The 17,012-nt window shown below is 34.5% G+C and overlaps 1 protein-coding gene and 1 long non-coding RNA gene across 2 annotated transcripts; both read right to left on the minus strand.

Annotated features, from left to right (window-relative positions):
- Positions 1-298: 298 nt before the first annotated feature.
- Positions 299-11,027, minus strand: LOC132300239 (GATA transcription factor 24-like). Its single transcript, XM_059797249.1, has 8 exons — positions 10,235-11,027; positions 9,582-9,665; positions 9,370-9,503; positions 3,933-4,049; positions 3,630-3,735; positions 1,167-1,238; positions 914-1,005; positions 299-674 (listed from the first exon to the last, which is right to left on the minus strand). The coding sequence occupies exons 1-8, from the start codon at positions 10,577-10,579 to the stop codon at positions 662-664; spliced, it is 963 nt and encodes a 320-aa protein (XP_059653232.1). The 5' UTR covers positions 10,580-11,027; the 3' UTR covers positions 299-661.
- A 1,617-nt stretch (positions 11,028-12,644) lies between these two features.
- On the minus strand, positions 12,645-15,187 carry LOC132300241 (uncharacterized). The gene is made up of 2 exons (XR_009480356.1): positions 14,724-15,187; positions 12,645-12,918 (listed from the first exon to the last, which is right to left on the minus strand). It is a non-coding gene; the product is annotated as an uncharacterized LOC132300241 (long non-coding RNA).
- Positions 15,188-17,012: the final 1,825 nt, after the last annotated feature.

A 17,012-nucleotide genomic window follows, 5' to 3' on the forward strand; every position in this document is an offset into this window, starting at 1 on the left:
TCGTGACACATTTCTTCGGAAATCTTTCTAAAGAGGCTAACTTGGTTAGAACTCGTGAGTCGCTTACTAGCCATTCATCGTAGTAATGTGGGTTGTCGTTGACCTGTAAAAACATGCTATGTATTCAGTTAAACATGCTTCCCTTTGCTTATAATAAGAAGAAATAAATAAATCAAAATTCTCTCCAGTAACGATTTCCCGCTTTTCCTTGCGGGTCGGGAGAGTATTCGGGTCCAGAAGAACATCCCTTTCCTTGAATTAAAGAGGCACAGGTACACCTTTTTCCACATTCAAACAATTATACACCATGAAACCCCATATATTTCTTGAAGCCATCAAAAGCTGATGATTCTAATAATTATTTCTCTAACAATGACTTAGCAAGGGTTTTTTGTAACATACAAAGGCTTCACATATCTCAGACGTCCAGTTTGCAACAAAAAAACAAAAAATATTTTCCTTATGTTGCGCTGAGGCTGGGTGGCAGACAAATAAATTACTGATACAACTTACTCCCTTCCATTACTTCCCTAAAATTTCCCAATTTCAATCTACACACAGAATCGGATGTTATAGGACAATAGCAAACACATGTCAAGATTCACGGTGTCTGAAATGGATTGGCTGGGATGCAAAGCCAAAATAACATTATATTTCCAAATCAGGCTCCATACCTACAAAATATGGAAAAATTAAGATGATGTTATGATATAATCTCATGACTCATATATCGATCAAAGCCATTGAACTTTATGTACAATCTATGCAAGAAAGCTGAGAGCTACTAAACAAAATTTTCCCACTTATTTGAAATATATTAATTTAAAACCACTGGCATGACAATGACTGCAATATTCGTCATATACGAATCTAACAGCAACATGGATGGGATTGACTGGAAGAAAGTTCTCACCGTTCTGCAGTTACAGCTGAACTATCGCCATTAGAAGTGACTATATCAGCAGCGGCATTTATAGCATCTGAGTTATTAGCTTCACCATCACTCTGCAACAGAAGAAGGAAATGGAAAGATTTGAATATTTACCTTAACGAAATTAATATGAGAATGTGGTGTTAGAAAGAAAAATAACGAGAGAGAGAGAGAAAGAGAGACAACTTCTAAGAGACTAGCCAAATTGGATCTTTTAAAGGGGTGTACCACTTACCTGTACAATAGCCTTTCCGGTAGAATCTTGGATTCCCATTGGTAAAGCCTTTGGAAGGTCTCTTAGAACTCCCTGCAAAAATCAAGCTTCAAAATCATGCCTCACCACAGCCTACTACAAACTAATTTTTGGTGAAAACTTCCTGATCTACCATAATTCAAACTAGTGATTTGTTTAGTATCTTGTGCTATACCTCTAATGATGTCTTCCCATCTTGTGCTAATTTTGTTGTCAATAATTATGTGCAGTATATTGATTTTGAGTTTGTTCATAGCTTCTATTTTCCCCCTTCATCTCTCCTCATTTAGTTTTTATCTTGCAACAAATGAATAGCAGTAGCAGTAGCTACATACATGGCAGTTGAGAAATATCTCTAATATGTTCCAAATTTTTACTTTCTCCCTCATGTTCATTACTTTTACTATTGTAATCACAAGGATAATATAAGTTAAATTGCAGAGGGCAGCAGTGAGGATATTTACCAATTAATGCCCTGGAAGGTTGAGAATTCCTGCTAGAAACTGGTCCATCATATCCTATCTTCTTTAGGAAGTAAGCAAGACTAAAAAAGTATTCAGCTACCTAATTTCGCTCCCTATGAAAATGCTTGAAAGCAACCCCAAATTAGACAACGCCACAATCGCCTTTCTATCATTGAAGAATAGATCAATTTCAAGGTTTACTCATCTAACATTTCGTGCTAATCTGCAATAACCTTATAAATACAGCTCCAACACCAGGTGTTTAATATTTTTATGTTAAGCCTGAAGGAGGCTGTTCATAAGAGCTGCAGTCACTGCCATCAATGGAAGAAAACACCCCGCCATTGGCATTACTAGTGATGCAAAGACGAGCTCAAACCATCCTTTATAACAGACTATCATAGTTCAACATAAGCCAAGGCTCATTAGGAAGGTATTACCAAAAAAAATTCACACTGATGGAGACCAAGGCACGACCCAAGAGCCGGAACCGCTTATGAAAAGGGGAAATGATAAATAGAGTTAGGAAGTTCTGTAAATTAGGACTAAAAAATTCTGTTTATTATTATTTTGGGTAATGTTTAGTTTCAGGGTTATTTTTGTATTTTCCTATTTCGTGGGGTTCTTAAGGTTTGGTTATCATCTTGCCTACATAAAGACTAACATGTAATCAAAATATTCAGTCTTGAATTATTGATTATTATGTGAGTTTTATAATTCTCTGTGTCTTCTTCTCCCTCATCATTCTTGCTCTTCTCAACCATTCAGTCTATCCAAGCTGCCTTTTCAACCTGTCTACTCATCTCCTTCTTCTACCCTTATCTTATATAAAGACTAATATGTAATCAAAATATTCAGTCTTGAATTATTGATTATTATGTGAGTTTTATAATTCTCTGTGTCTTCTTCTTCTTCATCATTCTTGCTCTTCTCAACCATTCAGTCTATCCAACCTGCCTTTTCAACCTGTCTTCTCATCTCCTTCTTCTAGCCTTATCTTATATTTTGTCTTCTCATCTCCTACTTTCTTTCTGAACCAACATCAACTTGGTATCACAGCTTTTCTACACCAACTTGGTATCAAAGCACTACTCTGTCCTACATCAAACATCCTTCTGATTTGATTTGCATCCACTTGTCCCCCAACATTTCCCATCATTTTGTAGCCACGACATCCTTGTTGCCCTTTCAATTGTCATAGATGTAGATTGACCATTAATCTTGAAGAACAGATTCAGTTTTAACAATTGTCATAGGTGTCACATCCAAGCTGGATGAATTACAAAATATGATGGGTCACAGGCACACAGCACAAGATTGGTAAATGGGCAGACTCGCAGAGATCTTTTTAAGCCCGACTTTAACTACTATTCAGTACATTAATAGATATACCTCTTTCTTTTAGTAATTATTTCTTATAAGCAGATTATATCTTGAAAGGAGGCTGACAAACAAGATATCTAATTTTAGAAGCATAGCTAATCTTTAATACCCTTGTATAAGCAAGCATATGATTAAGATCAATAGTTGATTTAATCAAGGAAGAGCATTGTCTCTTTACACTGTACCACGTAATATTTTTTTAGCTCAGTACACTATACCACATAATTTCCTCCATGAAAAAATAGTTTCAAACTTTCCTTCTAAAGATTAGAATTTAGATCCAACAAGATCCTTTAGGATTCAATTATTCCTATTCTAATCATCAGTAAAGCAATGTTTCACCTATGAATCCCAACTTAAACATACTTTCCGGGTTATAAATTTTGCAGAACATACATCATTTCCAAGTGATCTATCCAGGCCAAATGCACTCAACAGTACTCAGATCACATCAACTACTATTTTCAGGTAGGCAGTCAATGCAACAACTGTAATGGTAATGATTACAAATTCAATGCCATGCCCAAACATGCACTAAATATACGGGATACTGTACAGCAAAAATTAAAAAACAGATTAAGCCATCAACGTCACAGACCTTGTTCGCCCACTTGAGCCCACATGCATTGCACAATGTCCTTGGCCCAGTTGGCCCACGACGCATCATTGGAGTAGACTTTGAGCTAATTCCACAGTGTGTACATCTGTGCAGACAATCAAACAGATTTACAAGGTTCCTGAAGCTTCAAATTTCTTTCAAATTGGCAAGATTGGTGTTAAAAGTTGAAATGAAATGCAACAACAATCAATCCCAGTCAACATAGAGCAAGTCACCTCCATGAAAAAATAATAATAGAAAGATGAGAGAGAAGAAAGCTCAAAAGAACAGATTATCACTCACGAAGTTTCCTGTTCGTCATGGCCAGGACCCTGAGTTCCACTCCAATCTGCAGAAGCTGAACCCATTTCATCGTAAGCTGCCTTGGATGATGTAAACTGACCCTTCTTACGCTGCATCCTGCCAGAGTTGCAAGAAATTGACAAAAGATGGCCAGAACGAACAGAACAAAAAGGCAGAGAGATCAATAAGCTGAAAAAAATGAGAAGAAAAAACTTCAACCAAAGTTTGCATGCTAAACAGGCAAATCTACTTTGTATGCTTCAAAGGGTGATTCAAATGGTTAACCATCATTATTTCAATGACATCAGCTTCTTTTCTTAGCATCTTCTTTAATCTAGTGTTCCTAGTTCCCAGAAAACTCTTTGAGTTCCTCCTACACTAGAAGTGGAGTCTCAGTTACCCTGTTTCTTGCTACGTCAAAAGTTTATAGACCTTCTTATCTGCATGATTGTTTAAAGAACTACCAAGCCTTTTGCTTACATCCAACTATATATTTTACTTAAAATTTTCAGTTTCAGGAGGCCAAGAAAGATCAGACTTAAGTTATGCTTAAGTTGGGCTTCATGGAATGGAGCCAACACAATCTAACTTCAATCATATTCACATAGAAAGAGATAGACTAGAGCCCAAAAACTAAAATGGGTTGCTAGGGCAGAAGAACATCTTATCTCCACCTCGTCAACACAGAGCATCCATGATCCTTCTTCTTCCTCTTCTCGCGGGGTTTTGGGGAAATCAACAGGGGTCCAGGAGGAGTTTTTCAGGTACAAAAAATCCAGGTTATCTCCGGTGACAGAGGTGACAACTGAGGGTAATCCGGAGGTGGGAGTTGACAGCACAGGTCTTACTGAAACCCCTTTCTGTGAGTTGATGGACCGCGGATCAGTAGAGGCCAAGATGAAGAGGTTAAAATTTGTGCAGGCCGTGATCTTCAGTTTAGACTCAGTGACGAATCTGCCGCAATTTTGCATCGGGAGCTTCGCTTACATAAAGCTTTGAAAGGGTTGTACCAACAAGGGGATTTTGGAAACCCAGTGGACAGTGATACCTTGGTGGATGGGTTCAGAACCACATTGGTTTGCAGCAGGGCATCTATTGCGTATCTGGGCTTGCCACCCTGTTGTGGAGAGATTTGAGAGGAGGCTTGCAGGGTGGAAGAAGCAGTATCGGTCCAAGGGCAGAAGGGTCACCTTAATGAAGAGCACGTTGTCGAGTCTTCCCACCTATTTCTTCTCTCTTTTTCAGATTCCCTCTTCGTTTGCCAAAAGGATAAAGAGCTTCAGCGTAATTTCCTTTGGGGTAGTATAGGGGAGGAGTTCAAGTACCATCTTGTTCAAGGAGACAGCAAAGATATAGCAATACTGCAAAATATATGTATATTGATATAGAAAAAACACAAAGATAAATACAATTCTACACGTAGAAATATGTAGTCCTCAATATGTATGTACAAGTATCTGTATTTAACTATAGCCAGCAACTTTTTCATGTATCATGTGACAAGGGAAAGGATTTATGACAGTAAAAGATCACGATTATGGAAGTAAGCTTTAGGTATAAAAAGGAACAAAATTAAGGATTGCTTCTTGTTGGAAAACGAATGTCTGCTTTCAAAGAAGAAGAATAATTCTCTTAGAATTAGGCTAACATAGTGCCCGAGGCTCCCACCATTGCGAGGTCTGGGGAGAGAAATATATGCAGCCTTACCTCCACACACAGAGATGCTATTTCTTAATTCAAACACATGACCTCCTAGTCATAACGGAGCAACCTTATCGTTACGCCAAGGCTCGCCCTTAAGAATTCTCTTAGAATAATTACTAGAATTTCTTAGACATCATCCTTGGGGTTTAAATTAAATCAAATTTCCCTTCTAGAATTTCACAAGTATTGGAGAATTACCAAAACTGATCCTTTCTTTTCCTTTTTCTTTTTTTCCTTTTTCAATTGGAAGATTTATGCATCTATATATACTACTAGTAATTTTAACATAATTTGACTCCAACTATAGGAAGTAGATAGCTTTAAAACTTTATGTAATAAAACCAATATTGTAACTATTAAAGTCCAAACGAATTGACAAAACAAGAAGAAGCATATGCAAAATAAAACTCACAGACAACCAGTAAAGTTCATGTTAAGAGATTACAAATATTTTTCAAATGTACCACCTACTCCTAAAGTTAAAGAAAAAATAAAAGAAAGAAACTTTTTAAAACAATATAATATAAGTCTCAATATAAATTGGATTTTAGAGTCGGATTTGCCTTGAAATTGAACCAATTCTGACATCTTTAAATTTGCTATAGCTGAAGAGACTTATGGATTATATCAATGGAGCTTAATAAATATCATGTAAAAAATAATATTATTTATATCTGGAAGAGAGGCTTGTCTTTTCTAAAAAAGGTATTTGGAAGTAAGAGTGCAATTTGGGTAGGCAAACCCAATTCTTTTACAGGCTTGGATAATATTTTCTAAAATTCAGTTGGGAGCCTAGGTTTAAAAATCAATCTGAATTTAATTTGGGTTAGAGATGTCAGCCAACCCAAACTCAACTTGAGTTGGGCAACCTTAGCTTAATGTATATGCATATATATTACTACATTGTACAATTAAACTGTGAGGAAGAGTTTGCTTCCTTTTTTTGCTAGTCGAATGAAATGTATAATTAATTATTTTATATTTCAATCTTTTTATTTATATATATATATATATATATATATATATATATATTGTGATGGAGCCTTTAATTTTTATAGTTTTATGAAATTTGGTCAATTAAACTTAACCTAATGCAAGACAAACCCAGATTCCAATTTGCCTTTTCCAATCCAAACTCAAGCTACAAAAATTTGTGTGTGGATTAAGCTCCAGTTGAGAACTTGGATTGAAAGTCGGGTTGGATTGCGCATAGGATGGAGGGGGTTTTATACCTTGAATTGAGTAAGGTATAAGCTCTCAACCACTAACCAACCTGAGTTGCACCCCTGTTTGGAAGGTCAAAGTAGCCTCCAAAGTGTCTTCCTTTCTTTGATTAACTACATTGGAGGCAATCTTTGACTTCATGTGCAGGACCCCAGTTAGTGCTATAACTGTAGAATAGTCGTAGAGAATGCCAATCGCCTTATACTTCCATTTTAGGTAGCTAGGGATCTGTTGGGCATGTTTTTCTGTTTGTTTGGTGAGCATTGAGTAATGCCTTGATCCATGGAGTAGCTAAATAGTTTTTGGACGAAAGGTTATTCTAGGAAAAAAAATCCATCAGGCTTAACTTTTTGTGTTATGTGGAGTCTGTGGTGAAAGCTAGATAAAAGAGCTTTTGAGGATGTGGAGATGCATGATTACAACTTAAGCATGCTGAATGCTTTTCATTTGGATGCAACAAAATTTCAACATTATTTACAACTCTTTCAGATCTTTTTAAGAGAATTTGATTTATAAATAAAGAGCCTAATTTGTGATTGTGCCTCCTCTCACATTTTTCTGTATACAATTTACAGTTCAAACGCACACACACATATTCATGCACTACCTTCTAAAAAAGTTTAGCCAACTAAATCTTTGCTTTTCAATTTTTACTGCAAACTATATCAACCATTAACAACATCGCTCTTTCCTTTTCTTTTATTTTCCTTTTCCTAGAGTTAATTATGAATGCATTAAGCAACTAATAAAAAAATAAAAATAAAATAAAATAAAAATTATGGATACATTAAGCATGTGTCCTGCATCCAGGAAAGTAATTCTTAAGAGGGTAAAGAGCAAAAAACCCAATGTGCAAAAAAAAATAACCCTGATGTTCAGAAATCACCCCTACATTTCCTAAACTGAACAAATAAGGACAATTATCCAATTAGGCAATAATTGAACAATGAAATGACAAAAATACCCTTTTGGTATAATAAATAAAAAAAGAAAAGAAAAAAAATGCAAAATGTCCAAAAATACCATTATGGTATCCAAACATGTAACCTGTCTCTTTTCTCTTCCCTACGTGAATCACTGGAGTTGGTTGTAACTATGTGGAAGAAATCGCTACTCTCCAAAGCTAAGATCTCTCTCTACCCTTCAAAACAAGAAATCGCTACTCGACAATTACTACGCCGCCAATAAAGTTGAGATCTCTCCTATGGATGCTTCCGGCACATCTCTCTTCACCATCCGCCACAAGGTGTATACATATGTATGTATATGTATATGTATATATCATAAACGTTACCATTATTATCTTAATTTGTGTAATTGTTTCTTTAGATGATTAGAGATTGGGCTTGGCAGACAATTGGATAGTGTTTGAAGGAGAATCAGCGGTAAAAGTTTTTAGCTATTGTCTCAGATTTTTGCCGATTACTTTTCCAAGTGAGAACACGTGAGATTGGAAGACAAGCGCAAAGATTCCTTCTACTTTGTCATGGATCATGATCTATGAATCATTGGTGCACACAAAATCCCTCCCACCCAATGTTCTTTTTATTCAATCCCACTTTCCATCATCAATTTTGATTTTGGTGCCTATTATTTTGCTGCGTGAATTCTACACATTTTCTGGGTTCTGGGGGTTTTGTTATTGGGTATGAAATATGGAATCATCACCCGATTGCAATCCACCAAATAATATTTGAATTCATCTCAAAACATCCCATAAAAAATCCCTCTGAAGTTTCTCCACTTCCTTACAACTGAAGGGATTGGGTAATAATAAGGATATGTTAGTATGTAAGCAACCTAGACAATGATTGCCTCCAACTACAATATTCACCATCGATACATTCGAAAACTGATCTTGAACTGTGGCATTGCAAACATAAGAATGAGAAAGCAAACAGGAAGCAACTATAGCCTATTTGGGGTATTAGAGAGAGAGAGAGAGTGAGGGCCAATTTTGTACTTTCATAGCAAGAATTAAAGGGGTGTGAAAAAAAGTTCAATTCTAAGGGCATTTTGGGTTTTTTATAATAAAAAAATTGGTCAAAATTGACAATGAGGGGGCAATTTGCTCCAAATTTTGAAAATTAGGGGATTTATATGCACATAATAGATAGTAGGGGTGTTTCTTGCACATTTTTTATATAGCCAGGTTCTTGTTAAGAACTTGTTTGTGCTACAAATTACAAAACTAATCCAACAGCATCAATCAACTCATTTTCTTACCTTTATTCTCCATCTAAATAAACAATGGAAGCAAAGAACTTGACCAGTTTACCAAGTAGCACAATCCTAAACCCAATGAATGCAAGTTGTCCAACAAAACTTTATCAAATCATTTTCTTACTTTTGTCCTCCATCAAAACACCAGAGTCTGTTTTCTATTACCATGTTAATCCCACTCGATACATAGTTTGTCGGAAAGAAAAAATAAAGAGGAATGAAAAAAGTAAAACAACAAAAAAAGGTTGCAAAAGTAAAAACAATTGCAAATCATTCTGTAGAATACCTGAGTGCAACTTCTTTTCGCACATTGTAACGAATTTTCTTATCAAAACATCGTTCTTTTCTCTTCTCCCTGAACCGATTCAAGGAAGCAGCCCTTTGTGGTTGACTCGATCTTCCAGGAAAGTCACCCAGACCCTACGAAAATTGCATATAAAACAGTGCAAACAAATGCAAGCCAACCATAACAAGAAACTTGCATCATTATATAAGTACCCTTTGGTTTTGGGGTGTCATTGTAGCTGTAGGAATGCCAGTTGGTACTTCATATCCACCCAAGAGCAACAACACTGCCTGCACCTGTGAAAATCAATCAAGAAGAAATCTTGTATTACTTACATAATCCTATCTAACAAATTTAAAAAAGGAACTAAATTACCTACGTCAACTCATAAAACATAACTTATAATTCATGCAATTGACCCAAAAACAAATGAAACCTATTTTGCAGAAACAGAAACCCAAGATCACCTACTTTGATCCATATAAATGCATAAAATAGAAAAAAGCACTTGCAATAAAATTTAACTAAAATTCACATAATCCCCTTCTAAGTCATAAACAAAACCCAGAAATGACCCTCCCAGACGCACATTCAAACCAAAACACAGCAAAATAGTAACAAATTTAGCTAAAACAATGGTAAAATAGAATCCAAATGAATAAACTTCAAAACACTAGATTATTCACAAAATTGGCTGAAATGCAGACATTAGAGATGATGAGAACTATTCAGAAATCAATGCACCATTCACAAAATTAACCAAACATCAGTTCTAAAACCAATTTTTTCAGGCAAAACAGAATTAGGCACACAAGATTCAGTTCAAAGCTAAAAAATTTACCAATAACAAGAAGTAAAGACCAACCTTTTCAGGCGAAACAGCATCAAAGACATAAACTTCACCCTGAAACGACAGTGTCAACTGGTCCACTCCACCCCCACCTGCGGACGGAGTAATTTCAGAACCCGGAACGTACAGATTGTGGGGATGAACCCCTTCGACACCGTTCATCACCTCCACGCTCCCTCCGGCAACACCACCACCACCGTCCTGAAGCGCGTGATCTTCGTATCTGATCTGAGGGTTGTCTATAGACTCTCCAGCAGCCACTTCCTCGTCTTCTTCGTCTTCGATCTGGCTCCGCTGTTGCCGCTGCATGTTCATCGTCTCCGTTACATACATCGACCCTTGGTGGTTCGTCTCTGGCATTTCTCAAGCATTACAGGTCCAATAGAGACCACTCTAATTGTACAACAAAACCAACCAACCTTATGTGTGTGTATATATAAAGCCCTAGTATTTAAAATTCAAAGAAAATCCCTTGAAAACAATTCAAATCGCATGAAAAATTAATTTCAAAAATAAAAAGAAAACCCAAGAGCCCAAACTGTATCTCGAAAAAACCCAGAATCCAAAAATGTAAACAAAAGATCCTAAGAAGCAAAATTGAAGAACTCCCTTAAAAACTGCTAAAATTCGAAAGGAACATTTAATACCTATATATATATATATATGTATATATATTTATATATAATAATATGTTTGTGTGTATATATATGTAGAGAGAGAAGAGTAATAATATACAGAGAGAAGGAAATTGAAGGTGAAATTGATGAGAGCAAAAGGTGGGGTGTGATTAATAATTGGTGGTTCGATGTGTTTTAGAGGTAAAAGGGGGCGTGGAAGATACCAGGAGGGGACGAGGAGGGTAGGGAAATGACCCCAAATTTTGGGGAAAATTACGGGGGATGCCACTGGGCATTGAGTTAGCACGAAGGGTGGTGTTGGTTAGTGTGTGTTGTGTGTTGTGTGTGGTGTGTGTGTGAGAGAGATGGGAAGTGGGCAAAACAAAATGGGGGGAGCGAATCAAGGAAGAAGACAAATGAAGAAAAGATTGCATGTGTTGCGACCAATTGAGGGATGTGAGTTGGTGACTGCAAAAAAGTTCAAAATGATTCAAGCTTGTGGATGCATTTACGTATATGAAATATGAAATGGAATAGAATTTTTATTTCATTTTTTAGAAAATATAGGAAGGTAGTATAGGGTTTTAAAATTGAAAATACAGATGATGGAAAATGACCAATCATATGATGAAAATGTTTGACTCCAACCATATGATGAAAAATCAAAATATGTAAAATGTGTATTATATATATTGGTATTATCTCATTTACACTTTGGGAATTATTATCAGAGCACTTTAAAACTATAATAAAATACACTATCAAAAATGCAATACACATAAAATAACGATGCAACACATTTTTTTTTTTTTTTTTTTTTTATTTATCAAAAATGCAATATAGCTGAAACACTGTAAAGCCATTAAATTGATAATTCAATACTTTTATATTGTGATTGTATTCTCGATTTAATGTTACTGCGCAAGTATTATATTGTGGATAAATATTCACCAAAAAGAATTTGATTCCTATTATAAATGTCAAAAGCCTTTTTTTTTTTTTTCTTTTTGAAGCTCTTGCTCCATGATTTATGGTAACCATGGAGTATTGGGTAAGGTGGCACCACCAGGGCCCTTAAATCAAAGTATTGATAGTAACTACAAGTCACATCCACAATAGTCTCTAGTATTCTTGTCATAAGAAAGTTTTTCAGGGGTGGTGGATCTCTCGGTAATGTCATATATGAGTATGTTACATTGAAATTTTAGACTTGACTAGAATTGTAACTGAATAATTATTTTTATTATTAGTTAGTACATTTTTTATCAACTAAGTTACAAACATTGCCCAGGCTCGAGCCATATCCTCCTCTTTGAAGGAAGGTAGTTGAATACTTAGGCCCAAGCTATTCTGTTTTTAGTTTTCTGCAACCAAAATGAAAAAAAAGGAAAATGGTTGCAAAAACACATTTGGAAACTGCATTGTCACTCCAATCAAAATGACAGTAGTGTTGCAATGATAAGGGATTGGTAACAATTATCTCGACAGCATCCAAATAAGGGTGAAATTTTAGGCCTTACTTGGATGGCATTTCTGAAAACTGTTCTTGATAACAGTTTTCAGAGAATCAAAACAGAGAACAGTTTTCAGTTTTTTTAGATTTCAAACCTACTTGGTTAAGAGAATTTACAGGAAAACAAAACTAAAAAAATAAATAAAAATATTATTGTATCTCATTCTTTTATTTCTTTAATTTATGATATTAACTATTAATGTAAATATATATATATATATATATATATATATAGATGTTTAAATAAGTGTTGGAAGTGAATTTATTTTAGCTAGTATTCATAACTTAATAAAAGTTGGACAAATACAATATATCAAGTTTAATTAAAATTTCACTAAATTTATATACAATAAAAGAGTTACAGGAATTACTTCAAGTGTCATATGCACTTTTAGTTGTACAAACATTAATTTTAGTCATACATAACCAAAACAAAATATTATAAAATTACACAAATAGCTAATCAAAGTAAAACATTGGAGAATTGTAAAAGTAACTTCATCTAGCATTGCCTCTGAATGATGCCCACATTTCATTCTTCAGATGAGTTCTAAGGATTCCCATTTGTGCTGCACCATCGTCAGATAAATTAAGTGCATTCAGTACACCAACATTGCTACTGTTACCATTCCCCCCATTAGCAACATTAACATCTTCTTCCCAATACTCCATAAAAAAACGATCATCTAATATATTTTGACGAATGAAATTATGAATCGTGCAACAAGCAGTTATTATGAGTCGTTGTCTAACCAACTTATAACAAGGCATAAGCTTTAAAATGGGAAAACGAGTACATTTCATACCATTGAATCCTGCACTGGTTTGTATGCTTATATATTTAAATCTTATGTGACTATTTCATTACTTAAAAAAAAACACTTTAATCAGGACACATATTTTGTGTTGCAAACTTTGAACCCTTTCTATCTTGGGCTTCTTCCATTAATAACTTTACATGAATTCGGTGCCTACAAACATAAACTACCTCATCAGAGGGGGTGCAATTTTTTTTTTTCCTTTCCCTGTACAAGGACGAACTACACACTCTGTTAGCCTTGGCTTGTAGCAGAAATTACTTGTAAACAAATAAAAGGTGTTTAAATAGAATACAAGAGAAGCTAATGTAAGCTTTATGAACTACTCCTTCCTTTCAAGTAATCCTCTAGGGAAGGTCTGCTGCTTTGCTCCATGTTCCTAAAAAATGTGGAATTATTATTCATCCACACATTTCTCCCTCGATATTTTCAGTATCCGATATAAGAAAGAGTAAATCAAGGAATTATAAATTTGATAGGAATGAACTATAGAGTAGAAAAAAGTGACAATTGTTATTAGAACTTCAACACTAAGCAATTTCCTATCATATCCTCACATTATAGGCCTTACAAATAAATAAATAAAAACTTATTTTTATTAGCAAACTAGAAAATGAAAAGATTGTTTCCTTCCCGGAATTAGAACTCAATAGAACATGCATAAATCTATATGATTTATAAGGCTATATAGTGCCAATCATCATAAAAGAGAATAGTAAATACATGTTATTGAATATTTAGAAAGAATTAGCAAAACTTGAATATATCAAGAATACAAATGGGACAGGAATTTGTATTGTCCATCTGAATATACTATAAAAGCTTTTGAAGAGACAATTATCTGGAAATGGCTATGACACAATCCAACTATTAAAGATCAAAGCACAGTTCTACGACATTTCAACATTTCAATTGCTTGTATCATTTACAAGTCATTGGCCTCAAATAGTGAAGACACGTACTATAGAATTACATTTCAACATCAAGAGTAACAGACCAACTCATCAAATTCTTTGACAGATATGTTATAGACTTATAATTGACATTACAAATACAATTATAACCAGGTAAAGGAGAACGCCACAGGAATGAAAGTGAGTTCAATTCATAAAATTTCATGTCATTTTAACCAAAATGAGTCAGAGGACTCGAACCTTAACTCCAATAGATGGAAATGGAATGACATATAAAGAAAAATGGGAGCCCTAACTCCTTAATTTTTCTCACTTGTAAATTTTTAATTTTTAAAATGGAGAGAGAAAAAAAAAAAAAAAAAAATCAAACACAACTGAAATACGGAAAGAAAAAATACAACCAACTAAATCAAACCCATATCTATAAGTGTTAAAAACCACATAAAACTCACAAATCAAACAATTTCAAACCAACCAACCAACCAAATCCATCCAAAGAACCAAATTCACCCAAACAAATCAAATAAAACTAACCAAATCCATCCAATAATCAATTCTCAACCCAAATCAGAGTGTGAACAACCATAAATCGAAAACCCATAAATCTAAGAGAGAGAAAAATAGAAAGACAGAGAATTTTACCCGCACACAGAGATGATGGTAGGAAGAGAAACGCAGATCGACCTTTCTGCCTAAGAAAAACGCAAGAAACTGAGAGAGAGATAGCTTGAAGAGAGACTTTGCAAAGAAATCTGTTAGAACTTCAAGCCTTGAAGAGAGAGAACACTTGGTGCAGCTGAGGAGATGTGGGTAATGTTATAAACGAGATATCCTACTCCCGTTCTTTTTAAGTGAAAAGAGTTCTCCGTGTTTTCAAAGAGTGCGTCTTCTTATTTCCGAAAACTCCCACAACACCTTTTTATTGTTCTCCAAAAACTATATAGTGTTATATATATATGTATATGTATATATATATATATGTATATGTATATGTTTTGTGGGATTCTTAATATTTAAGTCATCCACGGTGACATACTTGGCACAAGGAGAAAGCTCAATTCTTGCTTACAATGAAAGCCTTATTATGGCTTGTTTGGAAAGCTACAATTTTGAGCCTATAAATAGACCATGTGTATATATTGCTTGGGAAAAACACACTTGAATAAAAAAGCTTTCCATTTTCTCTTTTTTCATTCTATCTCTCTCCCTGTGCGAAAGTTTTGCTTTTCATTCTCACATAATAATATTATTCTCTCTCTATATATACACACACATACATATTTATTATACGTTATTAGCATGAACTCTATCTATCTGAGATTTGAAGAAGAAGCTTTCTCTCCCTCTTTCTATCTCAACTATATATCTATTTTGTGATATTAGTTTTGATAGATTGTTGGGTTGGTTTACTTTATCGAAGAAAATGGTATTTCTGACTCAAAAGGGTAAGAAAATTTTAATTATGAATTATTGTTCATAAAATAAATTTATTCACTTAAATGATATATGTGCTCACATTACGGTCGGTTCTACTACCTTTATTATTTAATAATTTATGGTCGGTTTTACCACCTTTATTGTTTAATAATTTATTCACTATGCCTGGTTTTACTACCTTTGTTATTTAAATAATTCATATTATGCCATTTTATTTATTTATATATTATTCTAAATTATATTTTTATATTGTTACATCTAGTTATTCTGAAAATGTCAAACTTGACAAAGCTGGAATTCGTGGCCTTGAATATTTCTGGTAAAAATTATTTATCTTGGATTCTGAATGCTCAGATCCATTTAGATGACATGGGCCTTGGAAACACAATTAAAGAAGAGAATGATGTATCATTACAAGATAAAGCGAAGGCCATGATTTTCCTTCGGCGCCATATTAATAAGGAGCTAAAATTGAATACCTCACTGAAAGAAATCCACTGTGTTTATGAAATAATTTGAAAGAAAGATATGATCATCAAAAAAAAAATTATCCTTCTAAAGGCTCGGGCTGATTGGCAACAACTGCGGTTGCAAGATTTTAAAACTGTGGCTGAATATAACTCTGTTTAAAATCAGCTCTACATTAAAATTATGTGATTATGCCATTATTGATGAACTTTTGCTGGAAAAAATATTCACCATATTTCACGCATCGAATGTGCTCTTACAATAACAATATCGAGAGCGTAGATTTAAAAAATATTCTGATATCATGTTTACTTGTGGCAGAACAAAATAATGAACTTTTGTTAAGAAACCACCAGTCTCGTCCAACTGGATCAACACTGATCCATGAAACATATGCTGCTTCATCCCGTGGTCATGGACGTGGACGTGGACGTGGACGTGGTCGTGGTGGTAAAAATGGTTATAATAATGAATATGGTCGTAGTAAAAATAACTACCACAATAATGAATATGGTCGTGGTAGAAATCATTCTTATTACTGTGAAGGATATCAATCCTCACATTTTCGCAATTAGAGATCCACACCATATCCTTAAAAGAGAGATTATAATAAAATGAAACAAATAAAAGGGAATGATATGGCTCAACCTCCCAAGGCACATAAGAATACTTGTTATCGGTGTGGCATGATAGGGTATTGGCAAAACATTTGTCGTACACCTAAGCATCTGGCTGAACTTTACCAAGCCTTAATGAAAGAAAAAGGGGAAACAAAAGAAAATGAATTTTATTGATCATGATGAGCCAGTTGACATCACAAATCTGGAAATAAATTTTATTAATCATGATGAGCCAGTTGACATCACAAATCTGGATGTATCAGATTTTTTTGAGGACCGTGATGGAAAGATAAACTTCCTGATTGGTGATGGAAATGTCCACATCAACTAATCCCATTTTATTTTCATGTTCTGTCTACTATGTTTTTGTTTTCCTTGTATTAAAGTTTTTATCTTCTAGTTTGTA

This window comes from Cornus florida, unplaced genomic scaffold (assembly GCF_030987335.1).
Source record: "Cornus florida cultivar Cherokee Brave unplaced genomic scaffold, ASM3098733v1 CherokeeBrave_3.0.0_Hap2_Chr03, whole genome shotgun sequence".
Classification (NCBI taxonomy): domain Eukaryota; kingdom Viridiplantae; phylum Streptophyta; class Magnoliopsida; order Cornales; family Cornaceae; genus Cornus; species Cornus florida.